Below are 24,578 nucleotides of genomic sequence, written 5' to 3'. Positions count from 1 at the left end.
AATCATATATTTAGAAACCACATTGTTTTACCCCAAATGGATGAGTTGGTGTAAACTACTCACTACCTACAACCTGTCAGGCTGTTTCAGCATTCATATTGCTATTTAACATCATAACATCAAAGTCATAACATGGGCTGTATCTCTGTATGCTACAAAGCCAGGCCATATCCACTATGATTTTGATCAAGTGTTTTAGACAATATTGTGTAACTAAGGAACAATACTGTTGCATTCTTGCTGTTGAACTGACCTGCTCCTCATATAAACACAGAGACAGATATTGATAAAAGACAAGTAAGAACTTCCCAAAGTCTGCGATCAAAATTTTCATTGCTTGTAACTTGAGTATATTTTTATCATTCTGTTGAATCCTTAATGATTTCAGTCTTATATTACAACTTCAGTAGCATTATTGTTTCGTTATGTAATCTGATGAAAGTTATAAATATTTTCTTCTCTTTCACATTTTTAAAGTATATACAACTGAAAGTTCATTGTTTATGCTCTTTTAATTAATTTTTTACAAATAAATTGTATTCATTGGCAGGCTTTAAAATGTATAATAATGTACTTTAAAGCTCACAGATTTTCTCAGTAAACCATCATTAAACAACTTTCTTTTAAGTTATGTGTAGCACATGAAATAAAGTCTGACACTGTACTATTTTAGTAATATTTAACAGCATTGATTTACTTGTCAACTATACAGTAATCACTGAAACAGTATACTTAAAAGCATGTTTAAACTATCCTTTTCAGAGATTACATGCCCAGCATGTTTTGAAAGCAAATAAACATCATGGATTTTAATGGTTTGTGCAAAAAACTTTCAGCTGATTTAAGATTTGCTTATTATAGGCAAGAAGCTCTACTCGCTGCTATCAGTGAAAAGGATGCAAATATTGCCTTACTAGAACTGTCTGCCTCAAAAAAGAAAAAGACACAGGAAGAAGTAATGGCTCTCAGAAGGGAAAAAGACAGGCTAGTACATCAGTTGAAACAACAAGTAAGTATAATTTTATTTGTGGTTTCATGTCAGAATATAAATGGGTTATAATAAATTAAATTTACTTACAAAACTGTAAGAGAAGGAGTTCTGTATATCACTGCTGTCAGAAAAAATAAAAAAACAAAATGTCAGTGCAGATAAGATCATTTAGTGTTAATGAATGCACAGAAAATTTCATTTTATTTAATACAGCTATTATATCACAGGAAGTGCAGCTTGCATTATATTTCATGATAACAGGGAGATGGTTGAAAATGGCCTCTGCCATCAAGTCTGCCTACCAGCTCAGTATAATATGTAAGTATTGTATAATAGCCATATTATGGGGTAATGTACAAAAAATAAAGTACCATTTCACTAAGCAGCAACATGCTGGGGAAATTTTCCTACATTGCAACCACAGAGCTGTTTAAAGCACAGGGCACAAGGGGGCCAGGACCCTGCATGGGAGAAATAGATGTTCACTCTGTGGCAAAATCATGCTATTTCAAAGATGTTTTGTTTAGATGGCATGCATAGACAAGTTTTATGAGCAAACTTATCTAGATCAGTGTAAAATTATATGAGAATAAGTTTAACATTTAATTAGATTTATAAGATTTTTTAAACCATTAGTGTTAGAAAATTCTCAGAAAGACATGGACTGTTTATTGATTCCAAGATTTTCAAAATGCATTTTGCATGTGTGTGTGTGTGCGTGTGTGTGCTGTGCGTGTGTGCATGTGTGTGTTTTTCCTGGAGTTTTCTAAGAGATAAACATTGCTTGATTATATGAGGGTTGCATTAGTAGAACCCCTTCTTATCTCCATAATTGCTTTAATTTGCTTTCTATGAAAAAGTACCTTTCAAACAAAATAAGTTTGTGAAATTACCCTAAAGCTTGTTGTCTGGATGGAAAAAATTGCCAAACATGTTTTTATCGGTTGCCTTTTATATGTTTGAAGATGCAAACTTTTAAATGTGTCTTTATTGAACTTAAAAGAATGAAAAATTAAAACAGCAAAAGGGCATATGAGTGACTTCTTTCCCTGGGAAAAAAATTGCTTGGCTGCCTCCACTACTTTGCCATTTTCCCCACTGTAGTGCGATCTGGTAGTTGGTATATTTAGTTATGGGGTGCGTGGGGGGCACAACCCCCCATGTTGGGGGGCAAAGCCCCCCACTTTGTTCTGTTTATAGTGATATTTTTTTATAGGGCCAAGTGATTTCTTTCACAGGGAAAGAAATCATTTATATGCCCTTTCGCTATTTTAAATTTTCGTTCTTTTAAGTTTGATAAAGACACATTAGATGGTTTGCATCTTCAAAGATATAATAGGGACCCTTTTTACCTGTTTAGTAGGATACAAAGACCAGAATACAATTGGAATAATGTAGGAAGGGTGACCTGGCAGGTTTGCAGGGATTATTCCTATCTGTGATGTTATCTAGCTATGCTTGCATAGTGAGCTCAGAGACAGAATCCCAGCCAAATGAGACCAAGTGATGTGAGATAGCTCTGCCTGTTACAGGGATGTACTACAACTGAGAGTTGCTGCACATGGACTCTTTAACCGTGGGCAAGTGTTCTAGTCCAAAGTGCATCAAAGCATGGGCAATGCTCTATTGGATGATTGCAATTTTAAACTGGTAAAGTATTGATAATACTGCAAGCCTGATTCAAAATGGCCCAGGATTGTGCACTCATCTGCTCTCCATAAATACTAACAGATGCATTTGTTTTTATTTGCAAAACAAGATAATCCAGCTGTTTGGAGCTCACTTACGCTGGAGACTTAAGGGGAAAACTTCACAACATAACAATGGCATTGATAATCAGTACAGAAGTTTCAGTACTGAGCTATCTATTCAAATATACAGTAGATGACAAATGAGAAAAGCCATTCCAGAAAAAAAAAAAACACTGAATCACAAAGTGCATTGAAACATATGTGGCTATTAGATAAATAGTACACAAGGCAAGATGTATTTATTATCTGCTTTCTATAAAATAAGGTTCCTAGGTACAGTGGGTCAGTGGAATATGGATGTGTCTGTATGTCTTCAGGTGGATGAACTGAGGTTCTCTTGATCAACAATTACTGAATACACAGGATGCAATAGAACACAATGCTGATAACTGTTTCTCTTTGGAAATCATTATCAGAGTGATTTATAAGTGATACTCAACATTAATTCATTTGTTTTGGTAGATTTCATCCTTTTTTGAGATAGTGTTTGAGATTGGGTTCTTAAATGTACATTTGGAGGGTGCAGGGGATGGTCCCCCATATTGGGGGGATCAGGAGCTGCCACTGCAAATCCAGACACATATCTTCAGCTGCTCCCTAAAAGGGTACAGTTGAAATGCTGAGGGTGTGATGCAGCTAGAATGTAATAATCAATTAACAAGCAGGAATCCCATGGCTCAACCAATACCCAATTAAGAGGCCCACCGATGGAAATGACAGGGGTGAAGTGAAGAGTGTTTTTTTAAATACAGCTACAGATTTAACAGATATATTAATTTATTTTTCTTTGTTGATGAGTTTAGTCCTATTAGGCCAATGGCCTCATTTTAGGGGAGACTAGTAGGGTTGCCACCTTCCTTCATGGCTAAAACCGGAGTAAAGCCACACCCTTAGAGTCACCAGTAACCCCACCCACCCCACCCCCTCTCCCGCCCACATTCCACCCATTTTGTGACGTCGTGATAACATCAGTCGGCGGGGAACGCCCTCTTTATCATTCCTGCTGCCTGCTTTCGGCTGATTTACTATGCTTTTCTGTAAAAAAAGCATAGTAAATCAGCCAATTTACAAACTCCGATAGTCTGTTTCCTTTTTGAAACAGAATACCGGAGTTTGTACAGTGTTTTCAGGATTACCGGAGAATCAGTTTGATTTCCGGATACTCCAGAAAAAAAACAGAGGGGTGGCAACCCTAGAGACTAGAGGTAGTATTCATATTGATTAGAGGAAATTTGGCCAGGGCATTTAGGAACTTCTCAGTTTTCTTTTTTGGAAGTGCTATAGGACCTTTTACATCTACCTGAGCTACCAGCAACTCAGGCAGATGTAGTGTTGGTTTAGAATCTCATTTGAAGGATGGCACACTCAGGAGTACAATAGCACCCTCCTGATGCTGAACTGCTGTGTCAGTACTGGGAAATTAATCCAGCTACCTTGTACAGGAATAGAACATCCAGCCTTCTGCTCTGCCAGCACCAAAGGTGGTTATGCTTCCTGTTAAGCTACTGAGACTGCCTATACTGACCATCCATTATGTGCATGAATATAGATATGCACATGTGCTAATCTGTGACATTATCTGAATGGATGACAGAGAAAGTGGCTCCCAGAAATGTTTCTATATACTTTTATCAATTTAAGTGAGGTTGACTGTGAGTATAGGAAAGTCAGAAAAATGAGAATACAAACAGAGGACCATACACAGGGATATAAGGAAGATAGAAGTGGGAGTGGGTTGGGGAAGAAGGGATATCCTTTTTGTGGTAGAATAGTAGACGAGGAGGATATAAGGGGAAGGCAGAGCATAGAAAGGAGATTGAGGTATGGAGACATGGATGTGAGCACACAAGCAAACATAAAACACAAGCAAAGACTAATGGGGATGTGCCATCATAAGCAGGTTAACAGTGGTTATACTGGAATGCAGCTAGAGGGAATACATGTTTTATGGGAAAGATAGGGTAACAAATGAGGGAGAGGTGACACACAATGAGAAGGAATACCAGGACAGGGCATTGAGCGGGTACCCAACTCCTTACACTGTGTTGCTTGGAACAGACCCATGAGAGTGTCAGACCCAACTTTGGTTTCCCTGCCCCAAATGATAGTGACAGCAATGCCAAGCAGTAATGTGACTATAGATTGCATGAGGGCCCACATCTCATGGTCAATGTGAACTTCAAGTTTCTGGTTCACTGTTTCCCCCACTAACTCCTCCAATTTCCACTTGTTGTCAAATTATGTCCCTCTGGCAATGTTACTGGAGAAACAACAGTACTCCTGTCTGGTGAGTGACTGGAAAAGGTCATTGAAGATGCCTGCAAGTCATTCCCCATCACATTACCTCTGTCACCTGATGGAGAGGCAGGCCTGGAGATAGATGATGTGCTGGGAGAAGGATGGTGCCAGTGTCAGGGTGGAGACTGGTGCTGTGCTACTGAGGTAGCCATGGCAGATGCTGCAGTAAGGATAGCAACAGAGAGAGCAAGAGGGACAGGAAATGACATTACTGTTCTATTTCTGAAAAGCAGTCTTACAGGTACCTAGTTGTGTTCTACAAAGCTGCCACTAATATGTCAGAGCTGATATCTCTGACATGGTGTATTACTTCATGTGTCCCTACTGTATTATCTGAGTACAGGTGTGCAGTAGTAGTGTACCCATGATTCCTGGGGAGAGGAGGGTTGTGGCTACAGTGTCAGATGGTGATGTTGAACATCATATTATCATAGTAGAATACTAGTCTATCAACCCAAGGGGTCTTTTTTAAACCCAGATCCACTTCCAAATAAAATGTTTAAGGCATTGCTTCCCAAGGGTACTGTGGGGTTGTATATACTTAGGCATGGGTGGCGAAGCACTTAGAAGCTTCCTGTCTTTAATAGAGACATAGGTGCCAGAACAGGGGTATATTTATGATTTCCCATCCACTGATCCACATTCTGCTTATATAAGTGCAAGGATGAGCTCTGATTTCCATAGATGGGAAGCCTGTTCCAGAGAAGGGAGAGCTGCTGAGACATATACTGTCTCGCCAGCATGTCCTGTTTATGTTGAAGGAATGGTTTAGGCCCCTGGATTGGATGTTTCTTAATGATATTTGTTTTACAGTGTTGCAACAGGTTAGTTAAGCCTAGATAGGAGGATGCTTTGTAGGCCAGGCATAGGTCACCTCTTAGCAGCCTGTAGGAGAACAAACATAAGGAAAAGGCTTTAAGACTTTTTGCATGGAACTTGTTTTCGCAACATTTTTTCTTTTTGTGAGGATTGTCTGTGGATGCTCCAGTTGTTGCATATGCCTGGCCATGTACATACAGAAGGGGGAATTGTACGGAATGAGGGATCTTATGAGAGCAGAGTACACAGGAACAATGACATATCTAAATCTAGATGCCATACCCCTTCTTATAAGTTGTACAACACCACATGATTTCCTCACTACAGTGGACGCATGATGGTCAAATTCCAAATCACTGTCTTTGTGCTTTCCCAAATACCTGACTACAGAGTCTACTCTTAGGGGGTGTATTGTCTATGTAGTAATTTGCTGTGATAGCTGTCTTTCTGAAAGATACCACGATGCACTTTCTGACATTGTGTTTGAGGAAATGACCTTGGCAGCAATTATTAGTCTGTGCCTTCTTGGAGGATATTTCTGTCTTGGGGGATTCATTGATTGCACCCAGTTTGCAATCAGCTCTGAACTTGGTCATTCAGTGGTCCTTGATATAAGTCTTCAGCTCAGCGAAGTAAATACCAAGCAGAAGCAGCCACAGCATTGAGACTTGAGGCATTCCACTAGTAACCAACCTTTTTGTAGAGTTAGACTCCCCTATTGCAGCTTATTGGGTCCATTCTGTAAACCAGCTAGCTGTCCAGTGAGTACTGTAAGGATTTATTGCTAGTTTAGTGTGCTTTCCTACAATGCTTGAGTGAGGTGTTATGCCAAATACATCAAGCAGGTCAAGGTAGGCAATCTGCACCATTCTAATGTCATCCATTGCTTTGGTGACTTTCTCAAAGAAGTCCACCAGGCTGAGAAGGCAAGACCTGCACTTGACAAACTCAAAACTGATTTGAGTCCAATGTTTGTAGCTTACATATGTCCTCATTTAGGATAGCCTTGATTATTCTCTCCACAACCTTGCATATCAAGCTAGGCAGGCTTATGGTTCGATAATTCCCAAGGTCTGTGGATGGCCCACCTTTGTGCAGTGGGATAGTTAGTGCAGTTCTTTGTTCATTTGGCAAGAAGGCTATTTGTAGTTTATGTACAATAGCGATTCTAGCTGACCTGATACTTTGTGTTTCATGCTGTTAAGGAGGTATCCTGGGATATTATCAGGACCCATCAATGTAGTGCTTCTGGCATTGGAGAGTACCTTGATAACCTGCTCTTTAGTGATAGTTGCGGGGATTATGGATGTGAGTATTTCCTGAGGGGCATCAGGCAGAGAGTAGGTAAAATTGGAGCTAAATTTGTTAGCCAGGATGTTTGCTACATTATTTGACTCTGTATAGCTGGCACCATTTACAATTAGCAATTAGCTTGTTGCACTGCTGTGTATTGCCTTTGAGATTATAGACAGAGTTGAAAAAACTTTGCAATTGTCATTGGCTTGGGAGGCTAATTTTGCTTATATTTGGCTTTGGTAGACTTGATTAGCCCCTGAGTTGCTTCTTTATGTTGATGAGGGATTTTTTTACCTTGCTGGATATTGTACCTCTGAATTATTGTCATGAATTTCTTCCTTGTGTTGTACAACTTATTGATGTTTGGATTTCGCCAAGTCGCACTTTTTTTGAGTCGATCCTGTTCTTAATCTCTTAATCTGGGTAGTTAGTTACAACTGTCTTAAAGCAGCTGTTAGTATGATTTTACAGGGTTTCTGTGAATGATTCGGCATAAGCAGTAGTGGTCTCAGGGTTTGGAGTGGGACTTGAAATTTTGCCAGGGTGTCATTTATTAGTAGGATGTTTACCCTAGAGTAATATCTAAAAGTTCCTGGGTCAGCCGGTGTCCCTAGTTTTACCTTTAATTCAATGGAGACAACTTTGTCTGACATGATCAAACAGTTGGGAGGGTACAATTTTTTTGCCATGTTTGTGTAGACCAGGTTGAGGATGTTTGATCCCTTAGTGGAGATATTGTCTAAATGGCCCAAGCTATTTGCACGTACAAAGTTCAGAAATCTCTGGGTCTGGATGTTATTGTTATGTATGATTCCCATTTCATATTGGGGTAGTTAAAGTCACTCATTAGGATAATGTTAGGTTGAGTGGGGAGAGTCTCCAGCAGACTTTCATTAAAGGGGACACATAGCTTGCAAGGGTATGCTATGGGACATTGTCTAAGGTAATTTGGATGTAAAGAAACTCAAGTGCATTATACTGATGGACCAGCATTGAAGTTGTTGGTTTTTAATGTAAATAGAGACACCATCAACTTTTTTTTCCCTTACTGAGCAGTAGTTGGTCTAAGTGTGTGGAAGGCATTGTAGCCCTTCACTGCCGGGGTGCTCTCCATGGTCTTAAACCATGTCTCACATAGAAGTCTGCATTTTCCAGGGCAAGGAGAGATTGCAGGGAGTGGAGTTTCTTATGTCAATTCCTAGCATTGACACTTCCATATTTTCCTGGGCTTGGTTATCTATGTTAGTAGGTTTATCACGTTGGCAATGCTTAAAAAAGCAATAGGAGGGTGAACAAGGTTTTAACAAGTGTACTTGATTTACAGAGGAAGAAAAAAACTGACTGAACAAAGCAAAGAATATTGCCCTCTGGTCAGTCAAGCAGTCTCACAAAAAACCTTCCTGATTCCCAGCTCAGACAGACCAGGCTACCTGCTACTGCCACTAAAAATGCAGTCCTAGGCCTTCTTAATAAAAATGTAGTCCTAGGCCTTCTTAATAAAAATGCAGTCCTAGGCCTTCTTAATAAAAATGTAGTCCTAGGCCTTCTTAATAAAAATGCAGTCCTAGGCCTTCTTAATAAAAATGCAGTCCTAGGCCTTCTTAATAAAAATGTAGTCCTAGGCCTTCTTAATAAAAATGCAGTCCTAGGCCTTCTTAATGCAAAATCACATTAGTTAGCCCAATGGGAGTTCAATGAGGAGAATCAAACAAACTAGCTAGATACGCACACGTTTAAAATAATGACAGCACACAGCATACAGCAGCAAGGTCAGAGAAAAATAATGGCACATTATAAAGGGAAAGTGCAGAAAATGCAATAAATCATTTGAAAATGTAACAGCAGCAGCAGTACTTTTATATCAGTTGATAGGCTTATACTAGGCTAATGATCACCAGGGTCTTTACAAGCTTAGCCTAGCCATGTAACCCTACCCAACCTGGTTTTGCCCCTGAGTTCCGTACATACCTATATGGTGGAGTATGTTAGTAGAGAGGTAGCTAAGGGTTATGGGAGGTATGTTTGTTGAGGATGCATTTACTTACTGTCGACCTCTGTCCACCACAGACATGATGGACTGACTGGGGGTGATGTTGCAATTTCCCATTCATTGACCAAGGTTTCATTAGAATTGAGTCAGGGATGAACTCTTCTTTTCAAAGATGAGGAACTTATTCCATTGTGCAGGGAGTTCCATACTGGTCTCTCCAGCATGTTTTATGTATGTTGCAGGCTAAGTTCAGTTCCTTGGATCTCATGTTTCTGGTGCTGTTTCTTTTTATGGCTGTGCAAGAGATCCATCAGAGCTGGATCTGAGGATGCCTTAGATGCTAAACATAGATTGCAGCTCAATAACCTGTAGGAAGTACAGAGATAAAGCTTTCAGGTGGTCTGTGTAGGACAAGGTATTCATACCCTGGATTCTCCTGGTGAGGAACCTTTGAAGGTATTCCACCTGTTGCAAGTGCCTGGTTAGGTATGTGCCGAATGGGACATTGTACTCAATTTTAGGTCTGATAAGGCCTGAGTAGAGTGGTACTATAACTTCCTTGGACTTGGATGCCATACCCCTGCTTATGAGTTGGGCAACATAGAATGATTTTCTTACTATCTTGGCTACACTGAAGGCCATATTACTGTCTAGATATGTTCCCAGAACCCCTACTATTGGATCAACTGTTAGGGGTGTTATCAATTAAGTGATTAGCCTGGGTGGACAATTTCCCAAGTGGCACTATTACATTTCTTTGATTAAGTTTTAATTTGTGGCTTTGGCACCAGTCATTTGTTTGTTCTAAATCCTCCTGCAGGGTATTTCTATTATGGAGGAATCTATGATAGCTCCCAAGGTACAGTTATCTGTAAACTTGGTGAGGCAGAGGCTTTTGACATTAACCTTAGCTTCCAAGAAGTAGGTGGCAGGAAGGAGTTGATGCAACACAGAGCCCTGGGGTACTCTGCAATGACCGGTCTCCTAGTGGAGGTGGTCTCACTGATCCTGACTTTTTGGGTACTATCTGTGAGCCAGACAGCAATCCAGTTAGTTATGCAGGGATTTATGTCTATTTCTGTGAGTTTAACAATACCTGAGCGAGGTATCAAATGCCTTAGCCATGTCAAGGTAGGCAGTATGCACCATTTTCCCCTTATCCATAGCCCTGGTGACCATCTCAAAGAGGTCTACCAGGATAAGTAGTCAATACCTTCTCCTGACAAAGCCAAAGAGGTATGGGTCCAGTGTTTCTAAGTTGGCAATGTCCTATTTGATCATTTATATGATAATTCATTAAATGGATTTGCATATCAGACTTGTTAGACTGATGGGTCTGTAATTTCTGGAGTCATTTGATGGTTCACTATTATGAAGAGGGATGGCTGTTATAGCCCTGCATTCACTTGGCACATGACCTGTTTTGAGGCTGTAGTTAAAGAGTGCCTCAAATGGTCCTGCTAGGTCATATTTTAGGTTATTTTGGAGGCAACCAGAGATATTGTCCGGGCCCATCAAAGCAGTAATTTTGGCTTTAGTGAGCACCACCAAGCCCTGCTACCAGATGGCTTAATGGTTAAGGTCTTCGCCTCCCATACACAAGGTACAAGGTTCGATCCTGACCTCCGACCAATGCCTGTTTGGAATTTGCATGTTCTTGCTGTGTCTCCGTGGGGTTTCTCCCATGTCTGAAAAACATGCTGATTGTTTCCATCTCAAACTCACCAATGAATGGAGCTGTAGGCAGCAGCACAAACTCTACATGGTGCCCTATAGTGGGAAGAGTTGCACAGACCATCTGCTTTGGGCATCTATTGTGGTGCACAATATTTTCAAGATAGGAGAACATGGATCACAGACTGCACACCATGGCAGGGCTAGCCACTCGACGGTGTAAAATATGTCTCTAGCTGGTCATGTTGACTAATGTCACTAAAAATGGGCATGGGTAGTTACCGGTGATAAGTGGGTTGATGACCTGGCCTACTCTCACCCACACCAAGGACGCTTGCTAATGGTGGGAGGAGTATATGTGCCTCTATTGGCCAGTGTGTGCCTGCTATAAAACTCAAAAGCCCTGGGCCAATAAGCTATTGGTTGGCTGGTGTCTAGTTGCCCAGCCTGGGTTACCTGGGATAGCTCTGTTGAGCGAAAGCTGGATGTAAAACCAACTAATCTGCCAAACATGGACTGAGAATTGCTACGCTTAATGTAGGTTCACTGACAGGATGTAGCTTGAAAGTGGATGACATGATGATACAGAGGAGACTGGACATCCTATGTTTCCAAGAGACAAGATGGAAGGGCAGTGCAGCAAAGCTGCCTGGCTTGGGATCCAGACTCTACTACTCAGGTGGAGGATAGGCTAGAAATGGTGTAGGAAGTGTGGTGAGAGAGAGGCTTCAGAAGGCAGTGAGGGATATCATCAGAATTAATGACAGACTCATGGCAATCAGACTCCAGTGTAATGATAGGGCAGTATTCATAATCTCAGCATATGCCCCACAGCGCGGTTGCGATAGTGATGAAAAGAGTGCATTCAGACAGCAGTTGCAGGACCTACTAGATAAAGTAGGACAATATGAATTGGTGTTGATAATGGGTGACTTGAATGCACATATTGAGACAGACAGAACTGGATATGAGGACTGCCTGGGTCCACATGGGTGGAGTAACAGGAATAAAGAAGGAGAAGCCATTCTAGACTTTTGTCTGGCAAGTGGCTTGATAGTAGTCAACACATGGTTCAGAAAGAGAGATAGTCACAAGATCACATACAAGAGTAGCCAACATGCAACTCAGGTAGACTTCTTCCTAGTAAGGAAAAGGCACTGGGGCAGAATCCATGATTGCAAAGTCATCCCCGGTGAAACAGTTGGCCCACAGCATAAACCATTCATTGCCACAATCAGCTGTAAGCAGTGGTCAGAGAAGGGTCTAAGGTCAACAGAGACCAGGCTGAAGACCTGGAAGTTGACTGGAGAGAAAGTATAGCAGTTCAAGGAATTACTCAGGGCTCTAGCACCCCAAGAAGAGGAAGAAATAGGTGGAGTTGAAGAAGAGTGGCAGCACCTAAAAACAGCATGTGTTAGAACTACAGAAAAGATATGTGGCTGAACCAGGTATGGAAATAAGGTACATAAGGAAAGCTGGTTGTGGAATGCAGAAGTCCAGGAAATCATCAAAAGAAAGAAGGAGTGCAGGAAGAAATGGGAGATAGAAAAGACTGACCAAGCTAGGAAGGACTACTGGTTGGCTAACAAAGAAGCTAAGAAAGAAGTTGCAGTAGCAAAGAATAGGGCATCGGAGGCACTCTACCAACTTCTGGAAAGTGACTCAGTAAGGGGCACAAATAAACTATATCAGGTTGCAAGGCAAAGACAGAAAGATAAAGAAGATAGTCAGACACCCTTCATAAGGGATGCCAGAAACAACCTGCTCACCAGTCCACAGGACATCAAAGGCAGATGGAAGGAGTATTTCCAGCAGCTTCTGAATGAAGAAAACCCCACAAAAGCTGTACTACCCCAGAAACTGCCAACAATGAGAGAAGAAGTGGAGCCCACCTTAGAAGAAGTAAGAACAGCACTAAGGAAGATGAAGTCAGGGAAAGCAGTAGGCTCAGATAAGGTCGCAAGCAGTTATGATAAAGATGCTGGGTGAGATAGGGGAGAAATAGCTCCTAAGGATACTAATAGCAGTGTGGAGAGAAAGGCGTATCCCAGATGACTGGACAATAAGCATACTCATGCCAGTGTACAAGAACAAAGGGGACATCCACAACTGTGGGCAATACAGAGGGATCAAACTCCTACCACATTGCATGAAAGTTCTGGAGAGGGTGATTGAGATAAACGGATAGGCAGAGTAGTAGACTGTAAGATGGGAGATGAGCAGTTTGGATTCAGATCAGGATGCAGCACACTTGACCCGATGTTTGCATTGAGACAGATACTTGAGAAGAAGCTAGAGATGAGGAGAGAGTCCAAGTGGGCATTCCTAGACTTGGAGAAAGCATATGACAAGGTCCCAAGAAAGCTAATCTGGGCAGTACTGCAGTGGTTTGAAGTCCCAGAAGCATTGGTAGAATTAGTGCAGGCTATGTACAAGGACCCAGTGACTCAAGTATGAAGAGTGTTCGGCCTCACAGAGGGGTTCCCAGTGAGAGTGGGTGTACATCAGGGTTCAGCTTTGAGCCCACTGTGTTCATACTGGTGATGGACTACATTAGCAAACAGGTTGGAAGGGACAAATCAACAAAGCTGCTGTATGCAGACGATGTGGCAGTACAGGTAGACTCTGAGCTAGAACTTCAGCAAAGGATAGAAGAATGGAATGAAAATCTGAAGGCACATGGGATGAAACTAAGCACAGATAAGATGATGGTAATGGCAGCAAAGTGGGAAGAAGAAGCTGGGAATAGAGATAGAAGGGAAGATAGTGGAACAGGTAAACAGCTTCAAGTATTTGGGAGGGGTGGTTGAGGAGAAGGGCAGTCTGAATGAAGGGGTCAAAGCTAGAATCAGATGGGCTGCAGCCAAGTGGCATAGAGTATCAGGTGTAGTCTATGACAGAAGAATGCCAAAGAAGCTGAAAAGTAAGGTGTGCAAGACAGTGATGTGACCAGTACTACTGTATGGTACAGAAACCTGGGCAGTAAAGGCAGAACAGTTGAAGGAGCTAGAGGTGATGGAAGCAAAGTGCCTGAGAAAGGTGGTAGGATGCACCCTGTGGGACTGACAAAGACATGAGGACATAAGAGCAAAAGCCAAAGTAGCTCCAATGCAGAAAAGATCAAAGAGAACAGATTATGATGGTTTGGGCACATGTGTAGAAAAGCAGAAGACAATCTGGTGAGGAAGATTTGGGACAGACAGGAAGAAGGTAAGAAAAAGCGAGGACATCCAGCAAAGAGGTGGATGGATTGTGTGAAAGAAGATCTGCGACATTCAGGCATGAGTATTGAAGAAGGCAGAAGTGTGGCACTGAATCGAGAGAGTTGGTGACAGTTAACACGATACCCCAACCCCATGTAGAAAAATGGGAAAAAGGGGGCTGATGATGATGACCGATGATGATGACCAAGGCCTGCTTCCTGTGAATAGATGGGAGATATGCTAGAAGGGATTTCACAAGGAGTAGTGTGGGGAAGTGGGGAGTGGGTAGTGAAGTAGAACTAAAGTTATCAGCCAGTAGATTCACTATGTCACACTACTCAGTGAAGGTTGTGCCATTTACCATCAGGTCTGCATACTGCTGAGAGTTGCCTTTAATGTTCTTGACATAGCTGAAGAAGGCCTTGTGATTGGGCTTAGCCTGAGAGGTTATCCTGACCTTATAACTGTCCCTGTTGGACTTTATTAGACCACATAGTTTTATGTTTAGTTGAATCAGAGAGAGCTCTTGTCTCTATGAGTTTTCTCTTCCTGATTTTTTTCATGACTTTTTTTTCTTTTATATATCCTAATAAGGTAAGGATTCCACTAGTGGGATTTGTTTTTTATGTTAAATCTGGATTTACTTCTGACAGGTATGGCAGCCTCAATGGTTCATAGGTTCATAGGTTGGTACTAGGCTATCAGCCCTAGGGCCTATACAAGCCTAGCCATAAGGCATTTAGATGTTTGTATAGGGTTTCCGTTAATAATTCTGCAGAGGTAGCTGTGTTGTCAGGGTTTGTAGGAACCATGAATTTTGACAAACTGTCACTTAATAGGATTTAGTTTGCTTTAGAATAGTTCCTAACTGTTATGAGTTTAGTTACGTTTTCTGTGTGGATTTTTATTTTGAGAGAAACGGCTTTGTGACCTGACCTCACTGATGAGCACATGACCAGAAGAGGTGCACTGCTCTACCATGTTGGTAAGTACTAGGTCATATATGTTTGATCCTCTAGTTGGAGTGTACACTATCATGTCAACTGTGTTTTTGTTAATAAAATCCAGGAAACATTGTACCTGTGAGTTAGAGGCAGTGTATGTTTCCCAGTCTCTTGAGGGGTAGTTAAAATCTTCAATGAATAGGGTATTTGGTTGTATGGTGAGCACCTCTAGTAGGCCTAGGTATGAATTGCGAACTTCATGAGTCATACAAGGGTGACCTGTAGCTGACCAGGACATGGTAAGGAACCTTGTCTATAGACACATGGGTGAACTCCAGGGCATCATCCTGTTTAACCAACCTGGAGTTGTATTTGTTGCTAATGTAGATCAAGAAGGCACATCCACCTTTAACCCCTGTCTGTGCTACTGTTGGTCTAAATGTAGTGGAAGGCACTGTAGCCTTCCACTGCTGAAGTACTTTCTGTGGCTTTAAACCATGTCTCAGGGATAGCAGAGATGTATGCATTCTCCAGCTTTTAGGGTATAGAGGTTCTTGTTTAGGCTCCAAAGATTGAGTAGTAACACCTTAAGGTTGCTTTAAGTTTTTTTTTTTTTTTTTTTTGTGTTGGTAGTTTTGTTATTTCGACATTGCCTAAAAAGAGTCTAAGGGTGTGGAAAAAGGTTTAGCCAACATCCAAAAGCAAAGTGGGGACAGGTGTAGACCATTCTTGCCAAAGCGATGTGGTCTGTTACCCATGTCCTCCCACGCTGATAGATATTGGATTCCTCTGGTGTGACACCAGAAGTTAAGCTCTATTAAAATCAATAGTTTTCTGTTCATACTGTAGCATCATCCTTGGTGAAGGTAGAATGCTGCCCGATGCTAGACATGTATCTGCATGTGACACATATTTAAAAGAGATCCATAATATCTTATTTTATATAGTCCAGTGAGGTACGTCTCAGGTCATCCACACTTGACTTGAGTGCATGCATGAATTTGTGGATCCTTGCTCCAGATATGCAACTGTAATCTTCTCCTTGACCAGCCTGGTAAGAGGGGCATCTGCATGTCAATCAACAGAATCCCCTATGGCAGCACTACTAGGTAAAATGTTTGCCTCCCTTTTAGGATTTGTTCTTGGAGGATCATTTGTCATAGGCTTATGTGTGAGGTTAGGTGTTGCTTTTGGTCATGCTTTAGTGGTTTCTGGGGATAGGTGATGTTGTATGATGGCTAAGGAGTTTTTTGAGGTATGGAGAGGTTTACTTTAAGTGCCTCAGCATAAGAAGGTCTACATGTGTGGTGAGCAGTATGTGTGAAGGATGTAGTGTGCATGTTCTTGACAACCTTGCTTGTAAGTGGTATTTTTACCTCCAAGGGAGGTATATATACACATCTCTGACATACTGTGTTAGTTTCTTTAAGGATTAAAAAGTTGTCTGAGTACATGATGCAACTGCTTCATTGTCTCAGGATGCCATATATAACAAGGTGGCCACAGAGATATTAGGAAATTGCAAATCCGTGTTGTCAGGAGCTGTATCAGGGTTGGTCTATTATGGTTTAGGGACTTGTTCATTGAGTGGTGTCTAGGATTAAGGCTAGATGTTAGATGGTGCTATGATTTCATATTAGTGCTGTCTGATGCATTAAATAACTGCTCTAAGTTTAACTCCATGCAAAGCAATTCTGTGTCAGAGGTTAAAGTCCTAATTACTACATTTGTATCTTTGCTACTACACAGGGTACTGCTAATCACCACTCCTCAAAAACACTCAATTTATAGCACACAGAAAAACATTGAAAACTACCTCCCTTGCCCTCTGCCCAGTAAACAACTACACTCTGAGCTCCCTGGAATACTTCGTAACTCAGACAGACCAAAGTGGATGATCCAGGAACTCCTTAATGTAAAAGCACAGCAAAAGCAGCTCTCAAGTGCAGATTACCAGCAAATGCCTAAGTCTGTAAAAAAAAAAAAAAAACACTCTGGTTGTTGAAGCAGGCTCAATTTAAGGCTCCCTGTGTGTTTCTCAACTCGGACTGACCAGGCTACTTTACTAATGCCACTAAAATAGCAGTCTTCTTAACATAAAAATACACTTTGGTTAGCCAAAAGTGAAAAGGTACCAACTAAATACATGTGATTGTCCCTTTAAGCTCCTTGTGTGTTTCCCAACTTGGATAGACCAGACACTCTACTCCCACTAGAATTGCAGTCCCAGTCTTCTTAATGTAAAAACACACTTCAGTTAGCCAAACGTGAAAAGGTATGAAAAGCAAATCAAACAATGGTAATCTATCAGTGTAGTACTTCGCAGGATGCACAGTAGCAACACCTGCCCCAAACACACCTCCAGCCCTGTGGAGGCAGTAGCAGCATGATTATTCAACAGTGTGTGGAATGCAATGTAATTAATAGTCAGCATCTGTGCCGAAAGCAACCCAATGTTTTATTGTAGACATTCAGTGCCAAAAATTGAAATGTTTTATTAGGGACATAAAACTAAAATACGTGTTGTACATTTCAGTCAGTCAATTGGGCAGAATTCACACAACCAAACTGTTTCTCTAAACGATACTGTTACATTTTAACTGCTGAAAATGTTTCCCGAAGATGCTAGCAGCACTGTTACACAGCACTCGTTCAGTGCTGAACTGGTCACCTGGCCTTAAGGCATTCAATTCTGAAAATAAGCGGGGGTGGGGGTGCAGCACCCCCACAAGGGGCTGCAGGGGGGCTTGCCCTCCTGAAAAAGGAGAAAAAAGTAATAGAGGGCAGTGTTCATTGTGCCCATGTTTATTGAGCAGTTTACATGACGTGACATGCGAATCAGCATGCCTGTCTGTCTTCTTAGATATCCCCACCCATTTGGCATGCCACTCACTGATGGCGCACCCAAAGCTGTGCAGAACTAAGTGCAAGGTACTACATTGGTAGATTACCCAAACAACTAGCTACAACAAGTAATACTCACTTTTATCCTTCTTATGTGTTTCCCATCTCAGACAGATCAGGCTACCTTTCTACTCCCACTAGAATTTCATTCCCAGTCCACTTAATCTAAAAAGACACTTCAGTTAGCCACAAGTGAAATGGTACCAGAAACAAATCTACCAACTAGTTACAAGTAATTACAAGGTGATTCAAAGGTAGACAAGCCAACAATAAAGAAAACACGCTTTAAGGCAATTTCAAAGTGCACTAACAGTCTAAAGAAGGACCTTCTCAGTTTCTTTTGAGAGTAGCCAGTAAGATAAGTACAAGAGATAAGATTGGGAGGAGGTTACAGGGCCAAGCATACAGAACACAAGATTGGGGAGGAGCTTTCAATGACAGATATACAGATGGGACTGGCAGCTCAAAAGCCTCCAAGTCCAAAACCCCAATAGTTAGGTGGTGATTAGCTGGGAAACCAAATTCAGAAAAGAGCTAGTGAAAATGTAATAAAATGAGGGCACAATCAGAACACCTAGACCCAGCAAAGAAATCAAAAAGCACTGCAGACTATAAAATGTCTTAAATTAGTAGCTTTAACTTCAGATAAAGAGCAAGCACAGCAGTATTGTAAATGTAGATTAAATGCACTTTCTTTTATGCAAAATGTAGTCCAAATACTTTGTCTTTTTAAGATTCTAAGCTTTCAGTAGTCCCAAGACTAAGGTGGCTGACTGCTTTTGTAAGGTAAAACACCAGGGTGACTGAATTAATTAGCTCCAGTTACAAAAAATAAACCAAACTAGATAAACAAAATTGCTTCCTAGGTCTCCAAAACAAACATTCAAAAAAAAAAACCCAGAATTTTTACATGCTATCAGCTCCCTATTAAAACCTGGAAAACAACCATCCCCGCCCCTCCCTCCCCCAATAATGATAATAAAGACATAGCTTCCCAATTTAATCATCACTTTACAAACTCAATCCAGACACTGTCCACTCAGCTATCCAAAACTAACACCTTATCCACCACTACCAAAGATAACTCTCCATGTAACTCTACCAAAGTCCCAAATAACATACCTTCCTTCAGTCTCTCACCTGTTCCTACCTCTAAAATTAAAAAACTTCTCCTTAACTTGAAACCTACCACTCTTGCAGCAGATGGTATACCTACTAAATTCTTAAAAATAGCAGCTGACTCCTTATCTTACTCAGTCTAAATCATTATCAATCAGTCTATTCAGAAAGCCTATGTCCTTCAAATATGGAAAATCTCATACATTATACCTCTAGATAAAGGTGGCAATTCCTATGACTTCTCTAACTACTGGCCAATAGCTTCTTGAGAAATGTATTCACTCTCAAGTTATGCAGTTCTTGAGCTCACACAATCTTCTCTCCTCCACTCAACACAACTTCCGCCCACACCACAGCACAACTGCCACTCTACTGTCTTTTACTAATCAGGTTAATCATAATAGAAATAATAACAACTTTGCATCTGCTATCTTCTTAGACCTCTCCAAAGCATTTGACATGGTCTCACACCCTAAACTACTAGATGCTCTATCCTCCCTATCCTTTTCCTCCTCTACTATCTCCTGGTTCAACAGTTATCTAACTGACAGACAGCAAGCTGTCCAATGGCAAGATGAATTATCTCCTCTACTTCCCACCACTATAGGTGTACCTCAAGGCTCAATACTGGGCCCACTTCTTTTCTCTGTCTTCACAAATAACCTACCTACCACCACCAAACAAGCCACACTTGTACAGTATGCAGATGACTCAACACTTATATGCTCAGCCCATCTCTTACAACCCTACAACAGCTGGCCCAAGAATCTTTTTCCACTGTTGAAGGTTGGATCACTGACATCCAACTAATTCTTAACCCTAACAAAATTAAATCACTCTTGCTCGCTCCTAATAAATCTAAATCTACTCCCCTAACTTTCTCTGTCACATCCAGAAATGGCACTGTCATCTCTCCTTCAGCCCATACTAAACTCCTAAGGGTAGAAATAGACAAAAATCTTTTCTTTGACGTTCATATAGCTCAAACCATCCAAAAGCTTCACAAAAAATGGGTATTCTCTATAGACACACACATTTTCTCACAAATAAAGCAAGAATCACTTTAGCTCACACTCACCTTCTGTCCACACTTATGTATCCAGCCCCAGTCTTAACCCATATTAGAAAAACTGATCTTGACAAAATTGAGTCATGTTATAATAAAATTGCCAAATTTGCTAACAACTCTTCCTTCAGAACCCATCACTGCCAGGTACTAAGAGATATTCAGTGGCCTAAATTTCCTCAGTTACTCACCTACCAACAGCTAACCTGTACCTTTAACATCCTGAACTACCCTATGAAAACTCCAGCACTAAACCAACTGCTCTCCCACTACTCTACTAGTCATCCCCTTCACTCTTATAATAAATCTCTCCTCTGTATCACTACTGCCAACTACACTGCAGGAAAAGCTCTATACTCTTATACCATAGCTAAAACCTGGAATACCCCTCCCCCCCCACCCAGCCATAACTTCAACCATAAGTATCACACAATTCAAAAAAAGCACTTAAATCACACCTCAGGAAAACCTGGATCTGCCCATATATAACATAACACTCTCTTTACTACTTATTCCATACTGACTCCCTCCTATCCTACCTATTTTTAACCTAATGAAGAATATATGTCTTAGATCTAAAATAAACTTGTAGCCTATTAAGACAGGTAATCTCATCTTTGTTATTGCTCATCTCTCAGTTTTTTAAACATTGTCTTTATTTGGCATTGTTGTGTCTAATTATGGAGAGTTTTCTTTAATAACAGTTAATCTCAGCATATTTAATGTGTATGTCACTACTTTTGAACATCTGTTTGTTTTTGTCAGTATTGTTATTGTTGCATGTAATTGTGGAGCTTTTCTCCCTGGGCCTTCACTGAAAATGGACCTAGTCCAGTTGGATTATCCCAGTTAACAAATGTAAAATAAGATAAATAAATAAAAATAACTCACATAATTGGCCAAATCTGGCTTTTTGTTTTAAGTTTGAAAAGCGATTGCAGCACAGAATTAGATGAGCAATGCTGATAATCCACTAAGAGCTCAGTGTAATAAGAATGGAAACTGAAAATGCCAATCGATTTACAGCTGTAGCTTCAGATTCAGAAGAGAGAGAATAAAAATGTAATAAAGTAAGGCCCCAGTCAGAACACCCAGGGCCAGCACAAAAACCAAAACTAAGTGCAGAGTGTAAAAATGCTTTAAATTAATAGTTGTAACTTCAGATGAAGATCAAATACAACATATAAAGCTGTTTTAAAAGGTAGGATAAATGCAGTATTGTAAACATAGTTTAAATGTATTTCTCTGTATACAAAGTGCAGTCGAAACGGTGTGTGTTCAAGTTCCCAAGCTTTGAGCAATCACAATATCTTATAAAAGTGTAAGAAATCGATTTAAAGTACTTATCTGTGCTAGGATGGCACTGGATGTAAACCAGTCAGGAAATTGTGGGGTGGATACCAAATATTTGTAAACTCTGTGAAAATGACTCACGAGCTGGAAAAACACTACAAATTTACAGAGGCAGAGAAAGCTCACTAAAGAACATTAATAGCCCTCTGACCAATCAAAAAGTCTCACTTAAAGTCTTCCTATGTGATCGCCAGCTCAGACAGACCAGGTTACCTTCTACTGCTACTAGAAATACAGTCCTAGGCCTTTTAATGTAGTAGCTCACTACAGTTAAACCAAAGTGAATTCAGATAGGACAATCAAGCTAGCTTGAAACAAACACTTTTAAAATGACTATAACGCAGAGAAACTACCAGCAAGGTCACTGAAAAGTAAATGCACTTTACAATGAGAAAGTGCAGAAAAATACAATAACTAATTTGAAAATACAGCAGTAGCATGCATAAATATGTTACACAGGTGTAAAATAGGCAAGTGGGATTGAGGGCCTATGGCAAGTTGTATGGGGCAAAGTCAAAATCATTCCACAAGGACTTGGACAGTTTTATTATTTATGTGGCCTAACATGCCCATTATGTCTGTGTGGTACACCAAAAGCAGAGAACCAATTATTGCCGACAAAGACAGCTTATAAGCAGGTGTGTGGCAACCTATGTGATGTTCTTTACTACACATGAGGAGAGAGACCAGGTGTATTAAACTAATATGAGCTGTATGCCAGCCAACTTCAACCACCCACCCCATCTTACATCCACCTGGTCTAAGACAATAGCCAGAGTATAGGAATGTGACAACGTCTCTGTATGTAAGCCACTATAAGGCCATGATTATGCTACCCCCATGGAAATATCCCTGTAAATAAGGAGTCAACATTGTCACCTCGGACAAACCACTGCCATCATTCTCACATGTGCCACATTTTGGAGTCATGGTCACTGCCTTGGTGACTTGCTGACACACTATATATTTTAACCTCTTGTAGATGATATGCAGTTGTCCCTGCTTCCCTTGTTGCAATACAGGTATAGTCAATGGGTCAGTATTTTTTTCTCAAGTCTTTTGACTTTCTTATTCCATGATGTGAATGGACCCCATTCCAAAGTCACAGTATAATAGTAGTACATGAAGTTAGTATTGTTTCAATCTTTGATGTTAGCTAAAAGTGCACTATTCGGCACACATAATGCATCTAAAACTGACTCTAACTGCAGGTCATGTGGAGTTACACATATCAGTAACATATCTAAATGCGACTGAAATTTCTTTTTTATGACACCCATTGCTTCTACTATTATTGGAAATGTCTGGGTATCCTTCTTCCATGTTGTCATTATTTCTGCCAGCAAATCCTGGTATTTTGTGGCTTTGTGTCTCTCTCTGCATAAGACACTGTAATCACTGGGTGTAGCAATTTCAATGATAAATGCAACTTTTGTTTTTTTTTTTCCTCTGTCTACTATATGAGTTTTTATCACATCTATTTTTGGAACTGTTGGTAATGGGTGATCCCATGTGATATAAACTTCATTATTCCCTATAATGATTTGAGGCTCATGTTTCCAATGATTCTCAAGTATTTCAATATTGTAATGTTTGCACAATCCTCAGTGCAACAGTATTGCCACATTATTATGCCTTTCAGTATACAGGCCCTCTGCCATCAGTATATCACACCCAACGACAACATGTGCCACTGTTTCCAGTTCTTTTTTACAGAACTTGCATTTGTTTGTTTCTTCCATATGCACAATGGACTTTGCAAACCACTGTGTACATAGTCCACTATCCTTGGCCGCCAATATTAACTTTTCATCTTTTGGTGTAAATTTACCCCTCCTTAACCATTCCCGCATCAGTTCCTGATTGACATAAGGTTTCTCCAGAAGTTTTCTGTACTTGCAACTATATTTATGCTTTTCCACATTTCTTGCCTTCTCATCTGATTGTTCTCATAATATTCTTTCTTTTATTTTTTGCCACATTCAGTTGCTGACTGATTTTTGTCTACTTTTGTTCTGATTTACACTCTTGCTCATACCTCTCAACTTCTTAGAGCAAGAAATCTGGACAAAGACATAAATAAAAGTGGGACAAGGGCCCAAAAATAGGACACATTTTAAATATTGCTCTTACAAACTTAGAAAGTTGATAGAATAACAGGTTTTATATTAGCATGAATTTTCCGAAGGGTATGAAGTCTGAAACTCAAACATCTGTCATCATTTCCTAACATCAATATTTAATGATTTGCCTCTAATCTGTCAGAAAAAAGTAAAATTTTATGAAAAATGGACCAAAAATATGAGGCAAAAATCTATACAGTCTACAAAAATCTGTACAGTTGACACCAATATGCTTTTGCAAAACTAAGCAGGGAAGTCACCTTAGACTTGTTCTTCTCATGTTCTATAGCTGTCACTATGTTTGGCATTGGTAAGGTTGGCAGATATGTATGCAGTCCCACAGCTGCAGATTTATACACATAATCAATTTCGAGAAGGCTCATACCTCCTTTAGAATGGGGAATATATAATATTGGTGTACACACTGATTTTATTTATTATTTGATAAGAATGAAACATTTTCTTGTTTTCCTGTCCAACTGATCCAATACCTTTTGAGGCCAGTCACTCACCCCAAAACTGTAAGTTAGAACAGGAAAAACAAATTGGTGTATATTAACTTTGATCCTAGATTTCAAGGCTGTTTTCAGTTTTAATTTTAGTTTTCTAAAATATTCCTAACTCAGTTTTGTCCTCATTTGTTTCTGTTTTATTTTTGATCCTTCATCAATTTCCAAATATTTATGCACTCCCTCCTGTTCAATTTCCTTTATATCAAATTCTTGTCCCAGACTGATATTTTACTGGCGCTGCAGATTTCCTGTTCCAAATGTTGCCTTTACACATTTATCAAGACCAAATAACATTCTTATATCATCTGAGAAAATTTTGACCTCTTGCAATTGTGCTTTCAGCTCCTTATCTGATGAACTATACAGTTTTAAATCATCCACAAAAAGAGGATTAGCTATTGTTGTGTTCTGGGAGCCAAATTATAATTTTGACTTAATATGTTAAGACAAAAGAGTAGCAGAGACAAAGAGTCATCCTGAAATATCCATCTATGAATATTTATCCCTGAGATAATAATTTGTTTTTTATCACAGC

General features: G+C 40.2%; 1 protein-coding gene across 1 annotated transcript in view; it reads left to right on the top strand.

Moving 5' to 3' along the window:
- The window catches only part of ERC2 (ELKS/RAB6-interacting/CAST family member 2), a 6,021,505-nt gene that overhangs the window by 4,726,802 nt on the left and 1,270,125 nt on the right, over positions 1-24,578 (top strand). Inside the window, exon 15 of the mRNA XM_044078585.1 lies at positions 862-1,009. Coding sequence (XP_043934520.1) covers positions 862-1,009 — 148 coding nt within the window. The remainder of the gene's footprint in view (positions 1-861; positions 1,010-24,578) is intronic.

Source organism: Protopterus annectens, chromosome 7.part1 (genome assembly GCF_019279795.1).
Source record: "Protopterus annectens isolate FY-2018-M chromosome 7.part1, PAN1.0, whole genome shotgun sequence".
Taxonomy (NCBI): Eukaryota; Metazoa; Chordata; order Ceratodontiformes; family Protopteridae; genus Protopterus; species Protopterus annectens.
This window is presented reverse-complemented; position numbering and strand designations above follow the sequence as displayed.